The 26,456-nt window shown below is 43.3% G+C and overlaps 3 protein-coding genes across 3 annotated transcripts; all 3 read right to left on the bottom strand.

The window, feature by feature from the left end:
* Positions 1-3,078: 3,078 nt before the first annotated feature.
* On the bottom strand, positions 3,079-11,052 carry LOC119013293 (homeobox protein Dlx3b-like). The gene is made up of 3 exons (XM_037087677.1): positions 10,249-11,052; positions 7,393-7,577; positions 3,079-5,506 (listed from the first exon to the last, which is right to left on the bottom strand). Exons 1-3 carry the CDS (start codon positions 10,598-10,600, stop codon positions 5,078-5,080), a joined length of 966 nt encoding a protein of 321 aa, XP_036943572.1. The 5' UTR covers positions 10,601-11,052; the 3' UTR covers positions 3,079-5,077.
* A 2,657-nt stretch (positions 11,053-13,709) lies between these two features.
* On the bottom strand, positions 13,710-20,994 carry LOC119014483 (26S proteasome non-ATPase regulatory subunit 11A). Its single transcript, XM_037089709.1, has 13 exons — positions 20,836-20,994; positions 20,022-20,123; positions 18,997-19,193; positions 17,698-17,755; positions 17,294-17,488; positions 17,001-17,145; positions 16,800-16,860; positions 16,538-16,600; positions 16,297-16,422; positions 16,078-16,113; positions 15,897-15,948; positions 15,518-15,661; positions 13,710-14,962 (listed from the first exon to the last, which is right to left on the bottom strand). Exons 1-12 carry the CDS (start codon positions 20,924-20,926, stop codon positions 15,519-15,521), a joined length of 1,269 nt encoding a protein of 422 aa, XP_036945604.1. The 5' UTR covers positions 20,927-20,994; the 3' UTR covers positions 13,710-14,962; position 15,518.
* An 811-nt stretch (positions 20,995-21,805) lies between these two features.
* On the bottom strand, positions 21,806-23,984 carry rpain (RPA interacting protein). Its single transcript, XM_037089020.1, has 7 exons — positions 23,796-23,984; positions 23,474-23,665; positions 23,202-23,274; positions 22,920-23,031; positions 22,698-22,761; positions 22,075-22,215; positions 21,806-21,940 (listed from the first exon to the last, which is right to left on the bottom strand). Exons 1-7 carry the CDS (start codon positions 23,865-23,867, stop codon positions 21,911-21,913), a joined length of 684 nt encoding a protein of 227 aa, XP_036944915.1. The 5' UTR covers positions 23,868-23,984; the 3' UTR covers positions 21,806-21,910.
* Between the last annotated feature and the right edge of the window lie 2,472 nt (positions 23,985-26,456).

Here is a 26,456-nt window from a genome sequence, read left to right on the forward strand (position 1 = left end):
TGTAGGACGGGTCGGTTGACGTCCCAGAGAGTTTTTTTGACAAGTTGGAAAAACCCGGAGCGTCATTATTTGATGAGGTGGGAGTGAGATACAAATAGCACCTTTAATTTATGACCATGAAAGAGCCAGATGCACAAATTCACCTGCCGCGTTTTTCTTTGGAAGTACATTGCTGTTAGCTCCATGGTGCTGTTTGTGTTTGAGTTATCCAGACACCCGCAATGACTTTGGTGAAAAAAACGTTTTTTTCCTCTGGAGTGCCGGTCACAGGTTGCTACAAGTCACGGTTGGCTCGCTCTGTCTGTCTGCCCGTGATGTTCAGATACATTCCTCTCTGACACCTGGAAGCTGAGGGCTCAGCACAGGAAGGCAAGAGCCTAAACAAACATGGAAGGTGTCCTTGTGGATCTGTGGTTTAGGGTCCACACCCTGCACACTTGTGCATTCAGGTGAACATGACATGATAATGTGTCTTCCCTACTGTAAGTCACATTTTTCATCACTACACTATTAAACCTGATGGTTTATCATTCTACAGTCCTGTTTATTGAGAAAGGGCCCACCTTGTTCACCATCTTGCTTTTGCATGCTAGTGTGTCAATTTTGGCAAATATTAGCATAATAAATAAATGTTGGCTAAGTCCGTTTCTGAAAAACCAGGGATACATTCAAAATGCACGTTTCTTTATGTTGAAACTTTACATTTGTTTAGGTCCAGTTTTTTATTGCTCTCATGATAACGTTGTGGGTATGCTCTGGTTAAGTTTCTGCACAAAAAAAACAAAACATCACTTGGTTGGGGTGAGGAAAACACTATTGTTTGTCTGAAATATCTGGTTTGGTCAGCACAAAAATGTCTGGAGATAAAAAAAATAAATAAATAAAAATAGTCAACTCCAACGTCTTGAAATGTCCCCACAGACTCAAACTGCCTTGTTGGCTTGTAATAATGCCACCTCCGTCCCCTCCACCACCTAAAGTGAAAACTGGCCAATATGCAATCGAATGTGAGCATGAAATGCCATCAAATCTAGTGCAAATGTCAAACATAACAATGGTCTGCAGAAAAAAAAAAACTGCAAATATTATATCCAGGCTGCAAAACACACAAAGTGGATAAGGCTGATAGGGATAAGCCATTGAATCTTTGTACTAAATTTCATATCCATCCATTCAACAATTGTGTTGTTTGTGTTATTGTGATTTAACATATTGCTCAGATTTTCCAAAAAAAGCCACCTGATGCTGGTCCTAGAGGATAAGTCAAGGTATTGCCAAAGGCAGAGGGATTCATCCTCTGAGGAACATGAATCTCTGTACAAAGCTACAATCTGTACAGTGAACAACAACCTCTGTCCTTAGACCCTCTATTCTGGTGAGGAGAAACTTGGCATGTTGAGGGGGGAAAAAAAAAAAACGTTTAATGGGCGGGGGGGAGAAAATGGAAGAAACATTTCTCAGAACGATGCAGAAAAAAGAGTCCATGTTGTTACTTCCAGGCTGGATAATTGTAAATCCATTGTAACAGGCTGTCCCAATAAGTCTGTAAGACTCTCCGACTAATTCAGAATGCTGCTGCATATGTACTGGAAGAAACTAACATAAGAGATCATTTTCTGCTCCTGTTCTCATTTTGATTCTTTAACCTCCTAACGTAAGTGTTGACATGTATATACACATATCACAGTGTTGTTCATCCAGAAACAGCACCACTAGTGACAGGTTTTTATGCTTGATTAGGTTTAAGAAAATCAAGCAACTACTTGGTTAGGTTTGGTAAAACAGCATGATCTGGGTTAAAGATAGTTTTGTCACTTAAGTACATAAATTGATGCTGCCAGTGTGTATTTTTAGAAGCAATGGGTCTTTTGTTTTCTGGACAACGTGCTGACGAATGGGCTTTGGTCCAACGGGACTTTATTGGGGTTTTGAATTAATTAGCCATCTGAGTCATGGCGTGGCACTGGTTTTACGAGTTGCCCGGTATTGTGAATACTTGTGAATGCTTGTCTTGGACAGACACACACAAAACTTAAGCAAAACCGGAAATGTGCTGAGTTGGTTTAAGATTAGAATTATGTTCGTAATGACTATTTTGGACGACGGCCTGTCGTATAGTAGCATATCTTTTAAACTCGAATAAACTTGAAACATATGCTGTTGTATGACAGGCAACTGGGCAACCAATCCGAAATAATCATCTGCAAATAGAATCCGAATCATATGCTTACTTAACATGATTTCCAGTTTGTCCAAGTGGTGTTGCCATGCCTAGCTGTCAACCACAGTGGTGGCTCCAGAGGTGCTAGAAGGTCAGTTTGGTTTATCTTAGCTCGATATTTCCCTCCCCTGCTTGTCTTCTTGCTCATGTAAGCTAACCATCCGCTTGCCATAGCTTTATCTTTGCAGTACTCAAATGTAGAGTCTCACTGCTGTTCTTGGCTACTCTTGGTAAGAAAGTGAATAGTATTCTGATTTATTTTCCAAGATCCCAGTATTTGTGTCTGTGACACTGTTTCATAGTATCCCTCTATGTTTTTCTGCCTCGTCACACCCTCCTCATGTTGGCTAACCTGTGGGTTTGGTTGGTTGAGAGTGGAGAGCATTTTGTTTGTCTCATACGCAAACACACACACACACACACACACACACACACACACACACACACACACGCGCACACACAAACACATGCACACATCTCTCCTCCCCTTTCCAACAGTGTGCCACATGAAAGCAGTGTACACCCTTCGCTCTCTGTGTCAGCGGTGTGTTATTAGTATCCAGAGACTCCAGAGTGTCTGCTGCACTGTCACCTCCCACAACCTTCTTTACACGCATTGTGTGTGTGTGTGTGTGTGTGTGTGTGTGTGTGTGTGTGTGTGTGTGTGTGTGTGTGTGTGTGCGTGTGCGTGTGTATAATATATAGATGGGTGCAACCTGTATCTGTTGTCTGACTCACTCTGAAAGGCACACCAGAAAAGCACCGTCAGCACACTTTCAACGCCTTTTGTGTGTGTGTGTGTGTGTGTGTCTGCGTACTGCATTCACACATAAACTACACACAGAGAGGATAATAAACTACAGGATAATTCAAATATAAAGATTTTATTTTCTACTCATTTTTCGTAAAATTGCTCCTAAGGAACACAGACTGTTGTGCCACTTTCAATCTACAGTTGAAACTATAAATAAAAGACCTGAGTACAGCACGTGTGTTAATAGAATATGTACAAGTCCTTTTTCAAAGGTTTTAGCACCGGCAAATATTTTTTTTAATATCGCTATCAATAGTTGTGTCTGAGAACATGACCATTATGAAGTCATAGTGACATCATTATCTTGGATGAATCATCCTATCGCCGAAAAACTACAACGGGTGTCTTCAGAAAGCAGCTTCATGTGGATGTTTGGTGCAGTTTATCCAAGAGAAATTTCCGCTGCCTTAACTTAACCTAAAAGTCAGGCTCATTTCTCAGCTGTTACTCTTACCCAACGATTTTATGCATCAAGCCAGTTGTTTTGCTTTCTTTCAGTCACTGGATTGTTGCCCTCCATGCCAAAACCGGCAAGACCATAAAGGTTGACTGTGAAAGCAGCTTACTGCAACCCACATTTACTTTTCTGGTTTGACGGTGACCTTCGACGACTTTAATAATTATTCTGGGCGCAAAGGAGGAAGTCAGGCGAAGGAGTATAAAGGGTGACGAGTTACTTTAACCTCCTAAGGTAGTGAAGTAACATTGCGTTAATCGTTACTACAAGTCGACCCACAATGTTTTCCTCAACATAACCAAGTAGTTTTGTTGCCTAAACCCTGACGACGAAGGTCCGGTAGGCCTGTCACTGGTCTGCTGCAACGCTGATGCTGTTTTGGGAGCGCTGTTTGGCGGTCAGTGGCCGTCAACCTATTCAGCCGTCTGGGTGTGGGATATGTTCAAACTGGCTCAGCCAAACTGCGACAGACATTGCCAACATTATGTCGTTGTTTTTTGACATACAGTCAGAGCGACCGTGACACACGACACACAAGTCCTCAAGTTCACGTCGGTTACAGGTTCGTGTTATGGGATCCAACGTTTTGGTTTTTTTTAGCAGGTGCCCATGTGGTCCTCTTTGAAAAATCTGACTTCAAGATGTTTTTTTTAATGTTCACACTGATAAGAGGGCGTTAGTGCTGGGTCGGCGGGAGACAAGACATTTTAAAAAGGGACAGAAATAAAAAAGCCTTTCGACAAACAGAAAACATATGGATGCAAACATTGTTCAGAAAGCACTTTGTGAGTGGCAGGTAAAATGTACATGGAAATCCTCCACTGAATCTTCCGCGACACTGTCCATGATGACATTTTTACAACCCACTGCGAGTGGGAAAAGACAATATATTCAGTTTGGAAATTTAACAAAACACCCTCTCAGGGGCCATTTCAGTGTCCCTCTGCAGTTTAGCTTCTTTGCCAGCTGATACAGATGTTTTATTTGAAAAGGTTATCAGCCTTTCAGTGTTGTCCACCTTTAACATGGTGTCTGAGCACAACAAACAGTCCCCAACAGTTCCCCATGCTGGTGTGGCGGGCTTTGATTTACTGCAAAGTCTGGAGGAATCTCAGTAGTATTCAGTTCTGTCGAGTGTGAAATCTGTTTTCAGAGGCCCTTTCCTGGGGAGCGTCTTAAGGGAAAGACTGAATCGGTTCAGTTTGCGGTATAAATATGGTCATATTCAAAATATTAAATACACAAAATATTATCTGCGAAATCAGTGATCTCAAATAAAAATTTGTCAGTGTCCGGGTCGCAGCACCGAAAGCAAGCCACATCAGTCACCCTTATCTCCATCATGACCTCTGTGTTAACGTGGATGAAGGCTAAAGGAAGGATGAGGCCAGCACTTTTCTGTCCACATTTACTGCGGAACAAAAAGCCTCCTTTGCGTTATGCGTGTCGGGTCCTGACTCGTGTCTGATGATCAGTGTCAGGTGTTTCTGGTCACAACAGCGCTCCAACTCATCCTAGCGATCCCCCTGGCTAGTCTGAGCGCAGGGGTCCAGTCAAACTGCTGTGCACAGAGCTCGCGTCAGCGTCAGTAGACGGCTCCCATGCTCTGTGTGGCAGACGGGGCTGTTGATGGCGCGTGGCCCGACTGCTGCAGGCCTAAATGTGCACCCTGCTGCTGGTACCAGTTCTGGTGTGTGTAATCTCCCATGCAAGCCGGCGAGGAGTCAACCGGGGGCTGATAGGGACCCTGCCCCCTGCTGGCAGGATCCATCACCGCAGCAGTCTTGATGCTGCTGCTGCCGTTTGTGTTGTTGCCGCTGCTGTTGTTGGTGGTGTTGTTGTTGTTGTTGTTACTGTTGTTGTTTTCCCACACGGCTGGGGACGGAGGAGAGTTGCAGGCCATGGAATCGCTGGCGTCTGGACTGTGCTCGAGAGGAATATCACCGAGCGGAAACTCTCCGTTCTTGTAGAGCTTCTTGAACTTGGAGCGACGGTTCTGGAACCAGATTTTGACCTGAAGGGAAGAGCAGCAGATGTTGAGGCCACTTAGCGAAATCAAAGACGTGAATTTAAAAAAAAAAAAAAAACATTTTTAAACGCCAGTGTTCATTCTTGTTTTAGCAAAATATTTAGCCTGTTTGAAAACAGTTGTCTGCTGAGGCTGCAGGTCAGAGTGAACAAAAACAGTTGAGTTGTGGGCCATAAGACCAAAACAATCAGCCTAAAGAAACTAAAACACTCTGTAGGGCTATGGGGAGCTGCTTATTTCTCTGTGCATTTGAAAAGTTGCATAATTATTCAATTCTACTTTTAAGTAAAATTGAATAATTATAATTATGAAACTTTGTGACAAATAATTTGAGCAACTTTAAAGTCGCTTGCGCTTATTTTTCTAATGTTTTAGCTCATTACAGCAGGCAGCTGCAAGAACACGGTGCACTACGCCCCCAGCACAACAGCACACAGGCCTAGTCGCAACTAGCTGGTGAACGTAGCGGAGTCTTTAGCAGCTAAATATATGTTTCTCGGAAAAATGGTAGAGACCAAAAACAGAGCTAAAAGAGAGTTCAAATTGGAATTTCATTCATCAAACAATTCCCTGGTCTGTGCTATTCCTTATAATGCAACTGCTAAACAGTTGCTGTTAAAATAAAACAAATATATATTAAATAAATAGAGAAAAATGTTATATTAAATATTTTTACATATGTTGTAAGTAGTCCTTCCCCAGCACATGACGTTATCTATAAACTATTATTGCCCAGCAGGGCTTATGTCACAGATTATTTATGACTCCTTTCAATGTATCATCATGACACTATGAGAGCTACTGTAATGCTGTCACTTGTATTAACAGCATTCATCCATGAGGGCATGCTAATCAAACGGTCCCAGATGCAGTGGATCTTGCACATGCCTTTGTTTTCTTAAAGCCTTTGCCTGTAAACCCTGCGTCGCATTGTGCAATGATTTACAGCAGCTGTGATAAAACAGCCCGTGCCACAAGTGTTGTCTGTTATCACTCGAGCGAAGAGAATTCATGTCGCCGTAAATCATTACGGCAGGACGGGTATGACTGCTTGAAACAGACTGACGCGACAATAACAACTCGCAGGGCTGCCTGGGATCACTACCGTTCCGTATTTCTATTGTGTTGTATAGACTGTATTCTGTTTCATGGTATTCTTATTTTATTACAAGTTATCCTAGTAGCATAGCACGGTGTCGGGTGCTATTGTATATGTAAGTATGTTCCCAAAAACAGATGAATTAATTTGAATAGCCTCAGAGCTTTTCACTTCCTCCTCAACCACTTCATACCTGTCTTGTAATCCCAGTTCAGGTTCCTTCTCAGAGATTCTTACATTTCCACTGCATTCACACTGAAGCCTGCTGAAACTTCTGCTCTCATCTCCTTAGACGTCAACTGACATTTCAACTCATGTCCTCTTTTTAACTCTCTCTCCCATGAAGCCCCGATCTCAACATCTTAAAATGTCAATTGGCTGTAAATCCTCGTTTTCAAAAAGTTTTTTTTCTGCTTCAGCTTCAAATTTCAAAATGTGATCACATTCGTCTGGTTTAAATTTAACTGACATGTCCAGTGTGTTCAGTCCTGCCAAACAAGCAAACTCAACAACCACCAGGGGATGAACTTGAACTTAAAACATCACATGCTTTTAGCTGCCCTTTTACTACTTCAGCTTCAACGGCTCTAAACTCCCACTCAGCTCGACATGCATGAAGTAAACGTTAAGAGCTAAAAACAGTGTTTGCGCCTGTGATTTTCAAGACAGCTCACTTAAATTTCTTTCAGAAAAACATAACTTTGTCTTGTCTCTACCGCACTGTATTATATTTCTATCTTGGTGTGGATCTGCTCTGGGTCCGCGGCCTCACCTGTGTCTGCGTGAGGCCCAGCTGTGCGGCCAGCTCGGCTCGCTCCGGCAGGGCCAGGTACTGTGCCGACTGGAATCTCCTCTGCAGGACTGCCAGCTGGTAGCTGGAGTAGATGGTCCGAGGCTTGCGCACCTTCTTGGGCTTCCCGTTGACCATCCGAACCTCCATGTCTGGTTCCTCTTTCACTGTAGGTGTAAAGTGTAAAAAAGAGACTCTGAGTCTGAGTTTTATAAAATGTAACCCTTGTAAGTCAGTTTCACACAAGTCTTCTCCTTGTGCGAAGTTAACTTGCTGCAGGTCTCCACAGGGCAGTCTGTGCGGAGAAGTTGTAGCACAAAAATAGCCACCGCCGCTACAACCCCGAAATTTCAAAGAAATTCCGCCAGGACTCTTAACTTATAATTTTGGTCTGAGTGTCTCCCACAGCCGGGGAGGGAGACAGAGATTTATAGGTGCTTTTCATGTAGCCTTGAGGCTCAGTTGTATACATCAGTCCCCGTTTGTGCTGTTGTTTTCCCCTCTTTTAGATACACAATCAACCTTAGTGAGACACATTTGTTGAACACATTTGTTGAACACATGCAATATAATACTATTATCTAACCATGTGGTTCAAATGCAAATTGTGTAGGGAGTGTAATCCAGTTACAAACTGTGTGTAATATACTTAGTATATGTTTCTAATTATAATCATTGAACAAATGTAACTAAAGAGATTTCAAAAAATATAATCAAAGCTCATTAAAATATTAAAATAAATGCACGTTGTTTGCCATTATCTATATTTTCTTACTAATGAACATATATTTATTTCAAAAGAGGCCTCATGGTCTCTTACTGCAGTAGTTTATATCACTGTGAAAGACACTGATGTAGTGTTTTGTTCTCTGGATTGTAGCAGCCTAGCAGGGAGTATATACTACACAGTTAAACAGTGTGTGGTTTAAAGGCTGATCTCTGTGTTTTTGGACTCAATATATGTATTATTTTTTTCGGAATAAAGGAATCCATACCTCAAGATTTCATTTTGGGGGTAGGCGTTGAAGAAGTATTTTTAATCCTTCGTGTCAGGATTCCAGACTGTAGGATTATTTTAGCACTTGTTTAAATAAATAAAATGACTACTTCTATGTGTTGGGTCAAGATTTCCTGAGGAGAGTGGGACTTTTCAAGACCTCAGAGTTCGTACAGCTTCTCTGGAGCCGTTTGTCCCTTTAGTTCATTTGGATATCTCTACATCTATGTATCATGTGTTTTATCATCATCAATTGGGCTTTTGTATTTATCTATTAATTTATTTCCCCCTCTATTTGTGTATTCATGTATTTATTAGTGCGGGCGTGGCGGCGGGCCTTGCATGATAAGGAGCCGTCCTGCGCTGGATGACTCAAAGGCCAAGGCTGACTGACATGTCGTGACACCTGATGTGCGTGGCTGTGGGCCAAAGTCCCCTGGGGCCATTTCCAGGAGTCAACTCCCAACTGGAATGTCAAAAAAACAGAACACCAGTCTGTCGAGTTTGTTTTCCCTCTGTAGTCGCACAGAGACGCCAACCAAACCCGAAAATGAGCCAGAGGAGAACAGTGTTTAAACACAGTCTGGCTGCAGGGAAACTCAAAATTGAAGTTAAAGAGACAAAATGGTGTTTTGTTGCTCCAGATGTTCTCTTTTAGGTTTCTGTCATGTCGCTGTAGGATCTGGGAGCTGAGTTTTTTGAGTTACACTGAGGCACGACTCTATTCTTGCAATGTCGCCTGCAGGAAGTTACCATCCAATATTCTGACTTTGTTGTACACAATACTGTGCAATGAGTGTGTTTATGTTTGCAGTGACTCGTCAGGTGACGGATGTGGTACACGTGAACCGGTCGCATGTTAATAAATGAGTTCTTCATTCCTGACACAGTTAGAATGACGCCGTGGCTTCCATCCAGAAGCTCGGAGGGTGATCGCCATTTCCCTGTCGGAGAGAAAATCTGAACGTATTTCAGGGACATGACATAACAGTGAATAGCAATGAGGGGGAAAAAAGATGAAACACAAAAGGACTGGATGAGTTTTCCTCAAAGGAGTTTTTCTCCAAACTTGGTACTCTACAGGCTGAAATGATCTCTTGCCCCCCCATCAACACTCCATATGTAATATCTGTGGGCACCAGAAGCTCCTCTTTCTCTTAAAGCTTCACAGGTTGAAAGGTAACAAGTCATTAACCTTGATTACTGCCTTATCTACCTTTGAAACTATATGTACATGTCAGAAAACACTACACCTGCTGCTCTGTTTGAACATTTTGTATGAATATTACTCTGACAGCTGAAAAGCTAATCATATTTTGTGTCTCTGACAGACACAGTAAATCTTTTTTTTTTTTTCATCTTGAAAACACACACACGCACACACAACAGTTTGTGTGTGTGTGAGGTGAACAGCAGAGAGAGTCTGCCTCCACTAAAGTGCGCTGTGTAATTCTGACTCCTCGCAAAATCAGCTCCTTACGACTGAGATTTGCAGGTTCGAGACCGGGAGAGCGTCTCCCAAACGCTCCGAGGATATTATAAAGGGCGATATAAACGAGTTTAGGAGGCGGTGGAAAAGCCATGAATAAAATATAACTTGATGATCACCGCGCGTAAAACTCTTGCGCAATTATCGGGTTTATCTGGCGAGACATGAGCGGTTGCCATCCAAAAGCCTCAGGTGGTCAGTGTGGCTTTTTCTTTTTCTTCCCCCCCCCCCCGGACAAAGGTGGAGGTGATGGTGTCTGTGAGAGGTTCGTGCAGTACGTTTGAGCCTCAGCATGTAAGCAGTGACCGCTCAGGTCTGCCGTGTAAGGCGTATGTGGAGGGTTTGAACTCACCGCTGTCCTGCAGCGTTGACTGGACCTCCCTGCTGAACGCACCGTGCTCTCTGTAAGCCGCATGGGGGTATGGGTACTCTGCTTTCCCGACGGGGTAGGCGCCGCCCGGACCCATCCCGTTCAGGTTGTAGTGGTGGTACGCGTACGGGTTCATGTGTTGAGCTGAGTACGGCTGCTGCGCCGGGTAGAAATCCTGCGAGCCGTGCAGCGCGCCCTGGCCGCTGTAGAAGCCCATGTCCGTGGATGAGGACTCCGGCAGGGTCGGGGAGTCCTTGGTGGCCGAGATGGAGCTCCCGGCCACGGGGAGGGAAGGCTTCTTCTCCTCGAAGATGGGTGACGACTGTCCGTTCATTCTCAGGCTTGACACCGTGTCGCAGCAGCGTTGGGAAGAAGTCCTCGCAGTCTGGAGCTGGCGTTCCCAAACTCCCTTGACGCAGCAGCAGCCGGGCTGTCCACCGTGGCGGCGCCCAACCCAACTAGAGCTCGTAATTACAGGGCGCGCCGAGCTGAGCCAAGCCGGGCAGGACAAGAGGGGAGTGGATGTCTCCTTCTCATTGGCTCGCCCGCTCGCTCCCTGCCTCTGCCCCGCGGCCAAGACAGCGCTGACTGTCGCCTGTCTGGCTCCCTTCTTCTCCCCACAGAAACCTCCAGTAAGCCTCTCCTCGGGCCCGCAGCAGAGCGCATAAACAGTTGGCAAGCCCCGTAAAGTCCTCTAACTAACATTTACCTCGACATGTCCCGGAGACTTAACAGCGCCCGAGATCCTCAGCAGAGCAGAGGAAGATTTTGCGACCAAACCCGCGCGTAATGGTGTTGTGATAAGGAGTGTTTACGCATGAGCTTTACGGCGGTGCCCATTCAAATGCAGATGGAGGATGGAGGGGGGGGGGGGCGAGCTGTTTACACTTCATCAAGACTTCTTTCACAACGGGCTTTACACCTGGGCCCCAGGCTGCTCACACAGAAACACACACCCGCAATACACTACATGCCTAACGGCTACTGTAGGTGTATGATGGTGGCCCCTCACCTTACAGAGACTCACTCAAGATTAAAACGAGCTAAGAGTGATTTACTACACACAGAGATACACATAAAACAGTATCTTCTGAGGTTTCCATTTTGCATTTGGAAGTTAACTACACATGGTGACAAGTACTGATAACTACAATACAAATACGGTAATACACAGACAGGAGACTTAAACATTTCCACTGTGCCAGAAGATGATTTAATCCAGCTGAGTTACACCATCTCACCACCTGGTGTCACTATTGACACCAGATCATGGCTGCAAAAGTGAGACCTCAGGTGGCCTATTAAACCAGCAGGTGCATTGGAAACACACTTTTTATTTATTTTTGTTTTGTTAATGTATGTACAGAGGAAAATTAGCTGGTGATGACCTCTAATCAACACGCACAGATTCAGGTGCAGCCGGTTAAAAGTCTTCCACTGCATTTAGAAGCGGGTGCCCAAACATTTGTGCCTCTGAAGCCCCGCCTTCATACTCATCCGCACAGCCGGTCACATCAGTTATATGTTGTTTCAGTTGTTGATAAATTATGTTATTTTAAGGATAAATCATATAAAGGAGCTTGTTACTGTATTTATTAATGTTCCCATGTGAATGTTATGTGTGGTCGAGGGTGCACTCATTTAGCTGCCTGGCCCGCTTGAGCTGACAGGAACTGGTCTTTCTTCTGGACCTCTTATTAAGCTACAACCATTAGCCTAGCTTATTGCTTTCACTTTGAGCTAGCTATTCAAACCATTTACACATTAGTTTTTGCCAGCCTCTCATGACTTTCCATTAACGCGGCAAATGGCGCCCAGGCCGGGATTCGAACCAGGGACCACTGCAGCGAGGACAAAGCCTCTGTACATAGGACGCCTGCTCTACCAACGAGGCAGCGCCCTCTATTTAATACTCTTGGTTATACATTTCAACCTCATGTTCAATATTTCTGTCCACTGTTGTTGAGCTGTTAGTAGCAGTGTAGACCATGTATCCCCTCATGTTTTGCTTACGTCTTCATGTCGACCATTCAGTCATTATCCAACTGCCCATCGTTACTTTCCAACCATATATTCACTAGTTTTATCCAACAGTTCGTTAGTTGTAGCTAACTTTCTAACTCTGCACTATGCAAACACCCACCTTTAGTTACACATTCCAATCATTCATCCATTACATTTAGATATTTTGGCCTTTGGTTTTTATGCACTCTCAGTCTTAAAGGGTAATTCCACCAGTGTTCACCATTAAAGTGTGTTTACAGGTATGGGGGATTATTACTGTATATGTAAAATTAAAAACTCTGGATAAACCCTGATAAATCTGATAAACTGCCCTTGTGGGGCAGTGCACATAAGGTTTAGAAAAGCAGTCCCCTGGTGTCTAGCATTGCACTCCTTGTTGGACTCTTAGGGAGCATCCAAAGCCCTTGTGGACTTCAGTCGTATGTACTGTGACATATTTTCCATTAACTGGAAGAGTGTGGGACTGCAAGGCTGATACGAGCAGCCAACAGGCCTAAACATTACAGACATAAAATGCACATGGTTACCGCTGCAGCCTGAACCTCATCATAGATCCGCATCATGATGTGTTTGAATATTATTTATATCCTACATTATTCCAAGTAATGTTATAATAAAGTTGTTGTTTTATTGTTTCATAAAAAAGTTCTACAATGTTCAAGTCTATATTGCAATGAACTGCAGTTAATTAAATCAGTGAAGTCTGCATGAGGTCCACTCGAGGGCCCTTGTGGACTGGATGACCTGGGAGTTCAGAAGGCCCTGAAGACTGGCCAACTCTTGGCAAACACACCCGCAAAGTGGCTGAGTGCGAAAGAGAGAAGTCTGGAAAATTTGGATGCAGCCTTTATGGACAGTTTAAAAAAAACAAATCATGGAAATCAACACAGTGGAACAAGAGCTGGCATATTTTTTTTACCCGGCACCTGCATTAACCCACAATGCATCTTAGTCACATAGTGACATCACTGGAGGGAACTTATTTGATTACATGCAACTACCTCTGGAGCCACAGCAGGCTTTATACTACTTTTACACATATTCAGTCGCACTCCCCAAGTACCGTAAACACACTGTAAAATTGGCAGAGCTGCCCTTTAATGTGGACTGATCAGGCTTAATTTTACAGACTTAATATGCAGATTTTTTTTAATTTAAACAATTTGGATTTAGTTTTGCCAGTTTTTTTAAATGACATGAGCTGCTTCATTATCCCTCCACTCGTGGCAGCTGCAGTCATGTCCCTGGTTGGAAATTACTGGACAAGAAATTAAATACATTTTGAACACATAGCGTCACCAGAAATATGTAGCCTCCCATTATAAAAGGCACACAAAGGGAAACACAAGAAGAAGCCTCATGAGGCAGAGGAAAACCTGTTACACATCGTCATTTCCAGGATCCTCAAACCACACAACTTGCAGGGTTAATTTTTATTTTTATTTTTTATTAGCATTTGTCTTTCTCTATGTCATATATGATAAACCCTCGAGTCCTTGCAAAATTAAGTTCCCAGAAATGTACAGTTTGATTTTTCTTCAGCGAAACCCGCCTTTTTTCTTTACAACAAACCATCACATCTCAGAACGCAGAGCGAGTTCCCACTGCAGTCACATGTTGAGCAACAAAAGCACTTTGTGTGACCGACCCAGCTCTCAGCAGCCAAGTTTTTTTCTGTTCTTATGCATTATAAAAAAGGGGGACAGTGTGAATACATCAGGCCTTGGATGAACTGAGGCGCTTGGCAATGTTATATACAAACAGGAAGTAGGAGTGCGGAGGGGACATGGGGGGGGGTATAGGAGAGACCCCAATGTGGTGATAAATGTCCTCCTCTCCTTGTAGCATGGTCCCAAGTGGATAGAAGAGTAAATTCCCTGTATGGTCCACAAATTCCAGAATGCCTTTGTGAGTGAGCGAGACCACTCGCAGGGGGGGGGGGGGGGGGGGAACAGGTGAGGGGACGTGAGGAAGAAGGGAGGGACTGTTCTTCAGGCGACCTCATTAAATGTGGGGCGAGTGTTCAAAAACTGCAGAAAATCAGGAGAGATTCAGACATTCAGCTTCAGGCCCGGCTGGCAAACAGAACAGGTAGAATCCAGTGGGAGACACAGACTGACTGACCAACCCACGTTTACCCCCGGTTACACTCTGAAAACAGACCGAGCATGTTTTTTTTGTTGTTTTTTTAAATATAATACATGTATGTATAAGTACTGTATATGTATTTTTTATTGTTATATTACAAGATTCCCTGATGGCCAGTGCAGAAAGAAACAGAGGGGAAAAGGGGGGAGAGAGGGAGGCGTGTTGTCCAATTTGACATACAGTAGAAACCAGTGATGGGAGAAGAGAAGAGGGGCACAGTGCCTGGATTTGTCCATAGGGAGGAGCACGTTGTGTCAAATCAACCCCAGTCAGATTGGAAGGAAGAGACAGGAGGGAGGGAGAGCAGAGGGCTGAGAGCGGGCTCAGAGGTCCGCCCGGTCGCTTTGTTATTCTGTCGAGTCGTCTTCACGTGGTCAGCTGGTTTGTTTGCTTGCTGGGTTGTTAAATGTTTGTAATCTCCTCGTCCTCCTCCCCTCGTCGCTCCCGGGTTGAAGTGATCGATCGACGGAGGTCTGACTGGCCCGAGTCACTCCGAGCAGGAGGACCGATGGTTTCGCTCTCTCTGATGAGGGCAGAGAAAGACGGGTCAAAGAGATTCAGCACAGAGACATCAATCACAGATACGTGTTTATGTTTCAAATTAATTTCAAAAGGATGAAGTTGGTGTTTTATTTATTTCACTGTCAATTTTTTGAAAGACAGAACTGAAAATTTAGCTTGTTTTACTAGCAGTTTTTTCTATATTGTTCCTCAGATCAGTTCACTCAGGGTTGGTAGCGAGAGAGATCAGAAACCATGGGATCTTCAGAGAGGAACAAGTTCAAAATCACCAGCCTTCTCCTTTCTATGTACTGTATTGTTTAATTAGAAACTATTACTTCACAGGTCTTGGCCAACATATGCTTTATTTTACTATTCACCCTCATTCGTTTCTTTGGATCAGCATGTACAAACCAAAATAACTTATGAATAACCAAGTGAACCACAGAGTGTTCACCTTAGTATGTAATCCATTACACTCACAATACACTTGTAAAGTTATATTCAGGTTGCTATACTGTGTCATTTATCGTATTGTCACACATAGACACCACATTATCGTTCTATGGGGGCTGACCTTATGTTAGCTTCTTGGCTTTGTTGTAGAGCGAGTCGACCACTTTGCTCATGTTCTGAATGGTCTCGAGGGCTGCCTCGTACGTCTTGTCCACCACCGGCTCATCGAAGACAATCAGCACACCTTCACCTTGGTCCAAAATACCTGATGACAAGGGGAGGAACACGGAGAAGGAAAAGCTGTAAAAAGCTAGTGCAGGGCTGTCGTGTACAGGCACACTAACTTACTTAGTTTGGTTCATTCCACCCAGAAAAAAAGAAACTGGAACTGTGTAAGATTAGAGTGTAAAACAGATCCAGCTGCAGGAAACCCCACAAAACACTGATTTCTACAACAAGGGATCATGTCTTCATGTGCTAAAAGTGCTGCAGATACACACCGTGAAACTTCTTGTCCAGGATCATCTGTGATAATTTCCTCTCCACGTCTCCCTGCAAGGTGAACACAATCAGGTTGTAGCGATATTCTTAATACCTCAGGAATGAACTAAAATAGGTAACTCATGTATAATGAAAGCGGATGTCTAGAAGGGAAGTTGAGGTAGATGAGCTTAATCTTACCTTGGAGAGTTTGATGAGGGAGGAAATGTGTGCTATCTGTTAGAGGAAAGAGGGACAAGCACATGCTGGCTGATTAGTACGCTACAAGTACAATATGTTACCTTAGTATGCTTGTGGATTTTATTTGGTCTCCATGAACCTCTGAGGAGTACATTTTTTTTTAATTGAACTGAATGTGTCTGATTTGAATTCTAGGGCTCTGTGGTTGAATATGGTTACCTGGACCCTAGAAAAGGGTTCTATGACCCTGATGAGGTTCTGCTCCAGCAGGTTGTCATACAGCTTGGTCAGATGGGTGCTGATGATGGGGTCATCCCTTAGCTCAGCTTTGTACTCTGTCAGTGCCTTGAGGAGAATGTGAATACATTTTGATCACAAGTTAGGCTAAAAGATCAAGCAGAAACAAAGAACAGCAGATTGTTCAGAATGTTACGAAGGAGCATAAAATAGTGACACACACCTTTTCAAAGTCTGCCAGCGACCGGTTCTTGCTGGCTTGTGCCACACATTTCAGTGAGTCTGTCTATAGGGGAAAAAAAAGGTTATGGGTGCGTGACAGCAGATGAACAGCTTTCACCGACACTGACTGAAGCATCCTGCACTTTATGGAACGTAATGGACAGTGGCTCTTGTCTTTAAAATCATAGCTAATCATCAATGGTTTAGCAATTATCAGTTCAGTTTAAATCAGAACTCAAACTGTTAGCAATGTAGAATGATACCTGTCTGCCAGCATAACGCAGAGCTAGCTTGCCACTGATGAGAGCCTGGACGTCCTCCGGCCTGTAATAGACACAATGTGCATCAGACATAGCAGGACAGTCTCTATCAGTGGGGCTGCACAAACAAAATGCTGCTAAATGATTTGTGCAGGTCTATGTTCATATGGTCCTGAGTGTGTAACTGAGCAGTGTGAAACTTACAAGTTGAGCATGATTTTGCAGAGCAACATGTATTTGAGGGCTGTGATGGCTCGTGGGCTGTCGATGGAGTCGTAGCCCTCGAAAGCCTCGTAGAAGTAGGAGTACGCCGTCTTCCAGTCTTTCTCCTCTGCTGCGTGAATGATTCCTGGAAACCCAACACACACAGAAAAGTCAGATCAATGGCAGCAGAAAGTAGCACCTTCACTTTCCCTCACCTACATAGTCAATACATGGAGAGCTACTTGCAGCTGAGCGAGAGATACATCACAGCAGCGATTTGTCCTGCTCCGTACCTGACTGCATGTCTAGAGCTGCTTGTAGTTTAGGAGGGCAGTAGATGGCGTTGGCTGTTGTCCTGGCAGATGTGAGGGCGGCGCGGGCCTTGGGCAGGTTACTGAGTGCATGGTATGTCTTACTCTCCAGCAGCTGAACCTCCACCAGCAGGGCCTTGTCGTCCATCTTCTTCAGCTCCTGCAGCAACTGGGATTCTGGAGTGAGGAGGAAGTTTAGAGTCAATGCATTTAAGTTGAAGAAGGTCCCCCCCATCAAAAAAAATCCCAACTGTCACATTTTTAACCTGAAATGACAAAGAGAACTAAATAGGAAGGTACATGCGTCTTAAACATCCAAAGCTTCATGTGTGTTTTATACATGAGGTTTAATTCAAAACAACAACACCAGGAGATTCAACACTTACCAAGCTGGAGTGCTTCCTGGTAGCACTTTGTATCAAAATACAGCGAGATGAGACGAGCCTGAGGGGAGAAAGAACAATAACCATGTCAGGGCTACAACTTGTTTGTTTCAGGGTCTTTCCATAAATATCAACTGGACATTATAAAAATGTACATCAACCGCTGTCTGCCCAGGAAGTCAAGATCACACATACATCCATGTTGTTTTAACCAGTTATCAGATTTACCAGGGTGACACAGGGTTCTGACAGCAACTAGGAATGTTTATTTGTCAAAGAATGTTCTTAATAGATTACTGGATGTGACCCAACTTCTGATGTGGCCCAAAATCACCACAAAATCCAAGTAAAACAGGTATTTGAGCTCTAAATTAACATGGTTCAATCATATAATCAATAAGCTGTCAAGCTGTGTGCAATATTGTTCAACTCCAGTCTCAAGTCCAGTTTGTCTGTGGGAGCACTTCAGACATGTAATCTATGAAGGTATCACCCAGAACTTGCTCTGCTCTGAGTTTGGATACAGTGTGCTGTCACGTGTGTGCTAGTCAGTCCGTGCTGCTGCTTGCGAAACACACATGTTGTTACCAACTTTCTAGTAACAGTCTTGGGATGGAGCATTACAGAAATTTAAGTAACTTATTTTGGTTAAATTTTTCCTTATTGATAATATGACAGTATCTGGAGTGCCTTTGCTGTTAAGGATTCTGGACAATAAACCAATCAAATGTTTAAAGTTTTCCCAAATGTAAATGACAAAAATGCAACTTACTACATGCAAAATAAACTAAACTGTAAGTTCTGTTCCATCACACCCCTAGGGATTAAACATACTGGACAGGGCTTGCACTTAGTAGACAATCCAGCCCATTTCTTTCTGGTATCTACATGATCATGCTGTGTGTTCACTGTATCTAGTCTAGATCCCGGAGACACACTCTCGTGTGTTACAGTATCCTGTAGAGTTCCCCTACCCTGGGATTCTCTGGGCATTTCACTTCGACTAGGCTTTTCTCTTGATCTTGTTGGAAAGTACTAGGTAGCATCAGCACTGTTCTCCTCTGTCAGTTTTGCATCAGCATGAACCACTGACACAGCTAGCTAAGACAAGTCGCTAATGGAGGTGGCCTGTCTGCTCGGGGTGCTGGAAAAAAGAGCAGCAATGAACCTCTTCATATTTTATCTGCTGCCACTAGACTGAGACTAGCCTGTTCTTACTCACCCAAACACACCTGAAAAGAAGAAGAAAAGCTCCAGATGCAAAACAAAGTGAACCAGTCCTGCAGCAACACCAAGTCTCACCTCTAGTGCCTGTCTGAGGAAAGTCCTCTTCTCAGCCTTGGCCCACTCTATGCACTCCAGACAGAGCTCTACCTCCTGACCCGTAGCAGCTTCCATGTCCAGAAACAGGTCCAGCAGCGAGCGCACCAGCCGGGCTGCCTTGGCCTTGGAGATGGAGTTGAGGAAAGGGCGTACATATTTCAGCAGACCCCCAAGCTCTGAGAAGAAAAGAAACAAGCTGTATAAATGGAGCAACATAAAACAGCTCAAACGAAAACTCTGCAAATGCGTTAGTCATAACAATGACAATGCAAGACAAAGGTCATAGTTTCTTCTGTTCTACTGTTTTGATGAATGACAGCAGGTCCACTGGCGCAAATGTAAGGCCGGGGCAGACTTTTCATCTGAAGGATACTCAAGCTCCTAACTGCTACTACCTCCCTCTGCACAGTGTGGCTGTTTGGTTTTCTTCATGAGAAGATTCTTGGATATTTTAGAGCAGGTTTGCTGAAAGGGATTATATCTAAGCTAGACCAAAGAACAAACTCCTTAGAGATGTCAAAGAATTCTAGGTGAAGTGCTACATTAAGTCCTTGTCCATCATATGCTTTTACAAGGTTCTGTTACAAACACCAAGACTTAAAAAGAATTCTGATGTTGTAAACACATACTGGGTCAATGGGTCCCCCACGGGGCGATGACATCACAGCTACCTCATAATGTTTAGTGAGGAGTGACATCATTTCCCTCTTCATTACGGCAGCTAACACATTCAGTGAGGACAATAAATGAGGTGAACATTTATAATTTAGATTTGACAAATGTTTGTTAAACTTCCTGGCTGCTCTAAATTCACAACTGGATAGTCTCATTACATCAGGTAACAACAGAGAGATGAGTCTTTCTGAAATGGAATGAGGCGCTCCAAAATAAAGAGCACCACTTTTGAGAGTTTTGTGTGTGTGTGTGTGTGTGTGTGTGTGTGTGTGTGTGTGTGTGTGTGTGTGTGTGTGGTAGCTACAAGTATGAACATCATGTCCTGTTACCTGCAGCCTGTCCTGTCTTGGCCAGCAGCCCGCCCAGCTCCAGGATGCTCTGCTCTTTAACACGCACCGCCTCCTCATCACTCTCCTGGATGTCCCGCTTCACTACAGCGCACAAATATTATGATGTAATTAGATCAGAGTGGCATACATCACCGCGATGTAAAGAATAAAAGTGACACGCTGATCGCACACTCTTTCCTTCTGTCTCTGGAGACGAGCGTGCAGCACAGTTGTGTCGTGAACAAGGTTAGGTTAAGTGGCAAACAGGCAACAGTGAGCAACGAAATACCGAACTTGGCTAATTAAACAATAAACGATGATGACAGCGACATGGCTACGCGTTAATAGTCAGTACAGAGCAACATATGGTGCATGCGCATGAATTAGAGGTTGTGACAAAGTAGTTGAGGTGAAGAGAGTCAGCTCAGTTTCACATTTATTTCCTTGTCGGCCTGACATATGACAAGACGAGCCATGGCTGCTAACAACGCTGGCTGCATGCTAACGTTAACTAGCCAGCTGTCACCCAAGTGCCTGTCAAATGAATGAGCCGGGGTAGCTAACGTTAGCATGTCTGATAAGCTAGCCGGTTTGCCGCTAGCCGGCTAGCCCACTGCTGCTGACTCACTGTGCAAGCTAGGAGAAAAAAGAGACGGCAAGCACTGGGCTAGCTAACTTAGCTTAGCTGCTAAACGGCTAACAGCAAAGATGGCTAACTCAACTGCTACACATTAGGTAGAGGGGTGTATAGCTTCAGAGTCTGAGCGTAAAAAGGATTTTCTTTCCAGGAACATATTGTGTTGATCATATTTACCTATAGAATGTAAGATATCGATAGAGGCATTCCGGTCTGTTCCAAGAAGAGACTGTGCTCTCTGAAACTCAGCCACTGCCGCGGCTGCCATCTTTCCTCTGCCTGCCTGCGCTCCGCTCTGCCCGGTTGTTTTCCGGTCAGGTCATTCACATGGTCGGAACAACGCTGCCTCCTAGTGGCCATGCAGAGTTCTGCAGATACCTCAGAAATCACACTGTGTGCAATGCTTTCAAATATTAATATAATATTCATTGCCCTCTGCATGCTGACATGTATATGTGAGTGGTTACAGCTTATGATAATTGACAGCGATTCATGTTTAATTGGACGCTTGGAGGAGTGTTTCATGTATTTAATTTGTCTGAAAAGTACAAGATAAATCCCACCACAGGTTACCTCTTTTTTGTTGTTTTTGATGCATTTTGAGTATTGCATCTCTGGAATCTTTAATATACTTTATAATTAGGTTTTTAAATGTTGTAAAATTAATGTCCAGCCAAAACTGTGCTGGTAAGACTATTTTAATTAATCTCAAAAGTTGACTTCCTGTTAAATGTGCAAAATTCACTCCATCAAGCCAGAGCATGATAGTGCAGTTGGACCACACTTAAAGGGAAAAAAATGCTGCACCAGAAGAACAACAACAAAAAAGAATTTAAGAACATAAATAAGTTTAGTTTGAATAATTTGTCAGTCTGTAAAGGGCACTGCAACATCCCTTTGTGTTTTGGTGTAGGGAGTTACAAATAGTTGCTAACTGTGACAAGTTCCTACAGTAATTACCATTCTGTAGGAGTCAAATAAAGTTTCATCTTCTTGTGTAACAGAAGAATGTTCATCCGGTTTCATTTGCTTTAAATATTTTAAGTGTTTTAATAGTTTCAATGAAAACAATTAGACTAAAAAGAAGCATTCATACGTTTATCAGAGCCTCAACAAGACCACAGGTGTGAAATATTAGAGAGGAATATTACACATATAAAAAAATAGCCTTTATTTCAAAACATACAGAGAGTACAAAAAACTCCAAATCAAATCTCACAAGTCAAGTCACTCATGATGGGCACGTCTGCTTTCAAAGCACGATGGACAGGTAGTCACACACCTGAAAGCAGAGAAAACAACATTAAACCGAGTTGTGACAAAGAATATGTCTGCAGCAGCAAGCGGCAGGAACACAAGTGTCTTGGTATGAAACGTTCTGAAACTTTGCTGAATAGTGACTTGACCATTTTATACCTGGCAGCTTATCATGAGGCTGGCAGAGCTGTCTGTGTTGGGAGCTACGGAGAAAACGGGATTGTGGAGACAGTCCTCCATGTGCTCCGACACCCTGGCCTCCAGGAGACGCTGCAGGACGTCAGGGCTGATGTTCTGTTTCTGAAGACAAGGCGTTGCAGCTTTTTAGCAAAAGTTACAACGGATTTATCTAAACCCTGGGTGCTTTTCTTGTTTATCCTTTATCAGCAGGTTTTTAGCAGAGTTAGGAAAACATTTTTGTTTTTGATACGATATGAATTATTTTTTACAAGTAGACACATTTTCAGCGTGCCAACTTCTCAGCAAAACAATGAACTGATGGCATAACATCACTACTGTTAGTTCTATATATCCTGTTGATGATTTTAGTCAAAAAGAAATTCACAAAAAATTATGGTGTGTTATTTTTTCAGATTTTTTTTTTTTGTGGTTGTTTTTTTTTTTTTTTTTTTGACTGTGGGACGTGTCCTGTACATTTGTGACGTTATTCATACACCGCATGGATATGTATGGGATTTTTCTTTAAAAGTATCCTGTAATTTTAAACCATGAGCTATAACATGTCACTCGTTTCAAACAGAGATGGAGTTGAACAAACCAACCTTGGTGTTAATGTACAGCCCACAGGTGCATGAGACAAAATGGCTGTTGATGATCAAGTTGTTCCTGCGAGAAACACAAGAAGCGTGATGATTGTACATAATGTGGAATCCTAAAGTGTGCTTGACCGGCACAACTCGTGACATAAGCCTGGAGTTATAGATTTCCATATGTGCAATTAAAACTTTCATTATGGCAGTATCACATGTTTTTATTGGACTCACATGTGACATATGGGGCAAATGATGTGCATTTCGTCCATCCCCTCCACAACAGATGATATGTACTGCTGTTCAAACTGCTGGTTCCTCTCAAACTCTTCAATGATAGACATTTCTAGGGTGGCAAAAAGAAAGGATAGAACAGCTTAAGAGCTCCTCGTCTTGCAGAGCATCTGCAGAAATATCTGCTGCGATCGCATCACTGTACGACATTCTATTTATCTGACTGGAAATGTGTTTTGATACCTATACTCAGGTACTGGGATGGGAAAAGAAGGGCATTACCATGTGACATGAGCTCCTGCTGGATTTCCTCAAGCACTGCCAGTTCATCGTACTCCTTCATGACACTAAACATCTGTTCAAAAGAAGAAGAAAAGAAAAACATGCCTCCATTTATTATGAAAAGGGGTTTTATTGAAAAGGTGACGTGCAGTCTGAAAGTACTTCAACTGGGTGTCGTGGAACACACAGTATGAGTAACACAGACTTGGTAATAGGTAGAGAAACCCGGGTATAGAGGAAGAGACAGACAGAGAGGAGAGGGAGAGACCGACCTCTGCCATGCCCTGCGGCCCCCACAGCGAGGGCAGCCTGCGGTCCTCTGACTGCAGGGCGGTCCACTCCTCCTCCATCACCTCCTGGACGATAGCAGAGGCCCCGGAGCCGCCGGGCTGCTGGCTCTCTCCCGCCTGGCGATACCTCTCCAGGAGCCTCGACCGGCTGTTTTTCAGTCGGTCTACGCACCGCTGCAAAGCACACAGAGACACACAGAGCAGGGCACTTTTCAACTCGGACACGAACCGACGGTAACTCAAGTTCAACGGCGTCACGACATTTTAGCGAGCTAGCTGACGCGTCCGCTTCTGTTTTTCTCACCTTGCGGTAAGTTTCTTTCCATGGCGGAGTCGTTCCTTTGTAAAGTGAGCGGTGTCTGTGCAAAGCGTCCATCTGTAGCGCTGCCGGCGAGTGTCGGCTTCTATACCCGGAGTGACTTTCACGAACAACCTGGCTAAACCTGAACACTTCAAAACCAAAACACTTCAGTTTTTAACCCCGTGCCCCGGAAGTTGATAAGCACTTGGAATGCATGATGGGAGACGTAGTTCAGTGCTTCCGTATAAAGATGTGCATGGGTTTTGTGAGCGTGTGGTGTTTATATATATATATATATATATATATATATATATATATATATATATATATATATATACTTGAAAAATATTATTATTATTATTATTATTAAATATAATATATTTTTACATGTTAGGATCTGGTTATTATAGACACATAACTGCTATTTACCACAGTAACAGCATTACATACATAAGCAGCTGTAAGCATATTGTAAAATATTGTAAAAATACATCATGTGGTTTGGTGCCGACCTGTATACTGAACTTATAAGGAGTAGATAACATTTATAATCATCAGAGGTAACAACGTTACAGACATTGTTTTTGGTTATATCTCTCAAATATATTTGTGTGGATGTGTAAATGAGAAGGGAACTTTGTAAAGTTCATTCCATTTGCTTGTTTCAGTTCGCAGGGCTGAGCAGCCACATCCAATGTGGCAGCGACGTCAACATACTGTCCACAGGAGTGACTTAGAAACGTGATCGTGACGAGGGTTAACTGGATTCGGTTTCAAAGCCTGGAGCAGACACAGAGTCAGAGAATGTATCAGTCGTGTGTTAGGAAAGCCATCAAATGATTTGAAAAGTCACAATGACCTGTTTTATTCCACAGTTAATTCCAACATCATCATGCCGAAAACTGAACTTTGCCGGAGTCAACTGCACAAGTCACACAAATCACAATGTAAACTGCCCTGTCCACTCTGAAATGAGCAACCCTGGGTCAAAATCATTGCATCACTTCATTACGGAAAAAGCAGGACTGAGTAATCCCTTTCATTTTGCTCTGTTGTTCTGTCTACTCTGCTGCTTACCTTGTGAAAACTGAAAATCAATAAATGTATTCAGACATCACATCACACATCCTGCGTTACTTATACATTTCTATATGTTTTTTAGACACAGCCAGTCAGCAGCTTAGTGACTCAGTGTTGTGTTCATTGTCTTAGAAGTCAGCTGGTTATTCTTCTTAGCATCCAGTTGCAGCATCCTCTCTAAGATTCAAGATTAGTTGAATTGTCCTGACACAACACAATATTGTGTAATTAAACTCCAGATGTGCTCCCCAAATGCTAAAACATGCTAATACATAGCATAGTTTGGGAGATACTGGATTTGGAAAGAAAGCCACTGAAGTAAATCCACGTTCCACCAACATCCTCCACACAGGCTTTGTGGAGACTTACTTAAGGCTGAAAAAGCACGAGGTGTTAGGTGTCAGTAAAGTCTTTCATCTGGAGAGGCAATACATGACACCAGCTGTTCTACATCAGGTCTGTAATAAGGTGACATCACTGTGTCATCTCAGAACGTTCCCACAGCTGACAAATGTTACAATTTCCACATGGTTCAACGTGTGATTGGCTGAGAAGCATTGCGACCAAAGGAGGAGATGACGAAAACACAAAGGGAAAAATATCTCGCTCAAAGAAAGAGGAGGCGACTTCCTGAAATCACTCAAGTCATGACACTGTTCAATTCAACATGGATGAGCAGAAGAATGATGGAACCTGCATCTTCTCCAAGGCATCCTTCCCTTTTCAGAGGGAGGATGACCTGACAACTTGTCCTGCTTTGAAGCTTCGTGACAAAGATTGTTCTTGGAGGGTGAGTTGCCGACCTGCTGTTGCTGGAGGTGGTGTAGTCAGCTGAGCTCTCTCTGTCTACTTTCCCTGATATTTTATTTATCATTGCAGATCACCCCATACAATTAAAGTTACGGAAAAGGAAAAGTAAAGCTCTCCAATCGTAGCAACGTTAGCTGAAAATACTGTAAATGTCTTATTTCCCTTATTTAGTCTATTCTATCATAACTGACTTGTTTTGTGTCTGTGTACTTAACATGCTGACTTTGTGTACTTTATGTGCTGACTGTGTACTTAAGGCACTGATTTGTTTGTGTCTGTGTACAACTATTTCACATGCTTTCAATTGACCCTGGGGGTTAGGGTTACATTTTTAAAATGTTTTGAATTGAATTGAACTGACTTACGGTTAACAGGAGAAATAACTAACACAGTTTACTCAAAGAAGAGCAGTTTATACTCTGACATGTTAGGTAAAGTAGAACAGGACAGCTAATAAACAGCGGTAACTCTCTTAATGTCCCTGTCCCCATGAAGTTCAGCTTTGTCGAGATGCCTCCTATTGCTAAAAACACTGCATATGTTTACATTGCCTCAGCAAGCAGGTCCACTGATTGTGGAGACTCAACTGGAATGAAATTGTTTCAAATGCTTGTGTTACCGAGGCCTAAAGCTTGACAATTGTTGGTCAGAAATCTTGAGTAATGGGGAGATTGTGTTGTGAAGACATGGACACTCAACAGCCATTCAAAGTTTGATGAGAGATTCCACTGAGTTGCATCTCTCAGCTTCTGCTGCACCAGTTTCTGACTCCAC

The sequence above is a fragment of the Acanthopagrus latus genome, chromosome 23 (genome assembly GCF_904848185.1).
Source record: "Acanthopagrus latus isolate v.2019 chromosome 23, fAcaLat1.1, whole genome shotgun sequence".
Classification (NCBI taxonomy): domain Eukaryota; kingdom Metazoa; phylum Chordata; class Actinopteri; order Spariformes; family Sparidae; genus Acanthopagrus; species Acanthopagrus latus.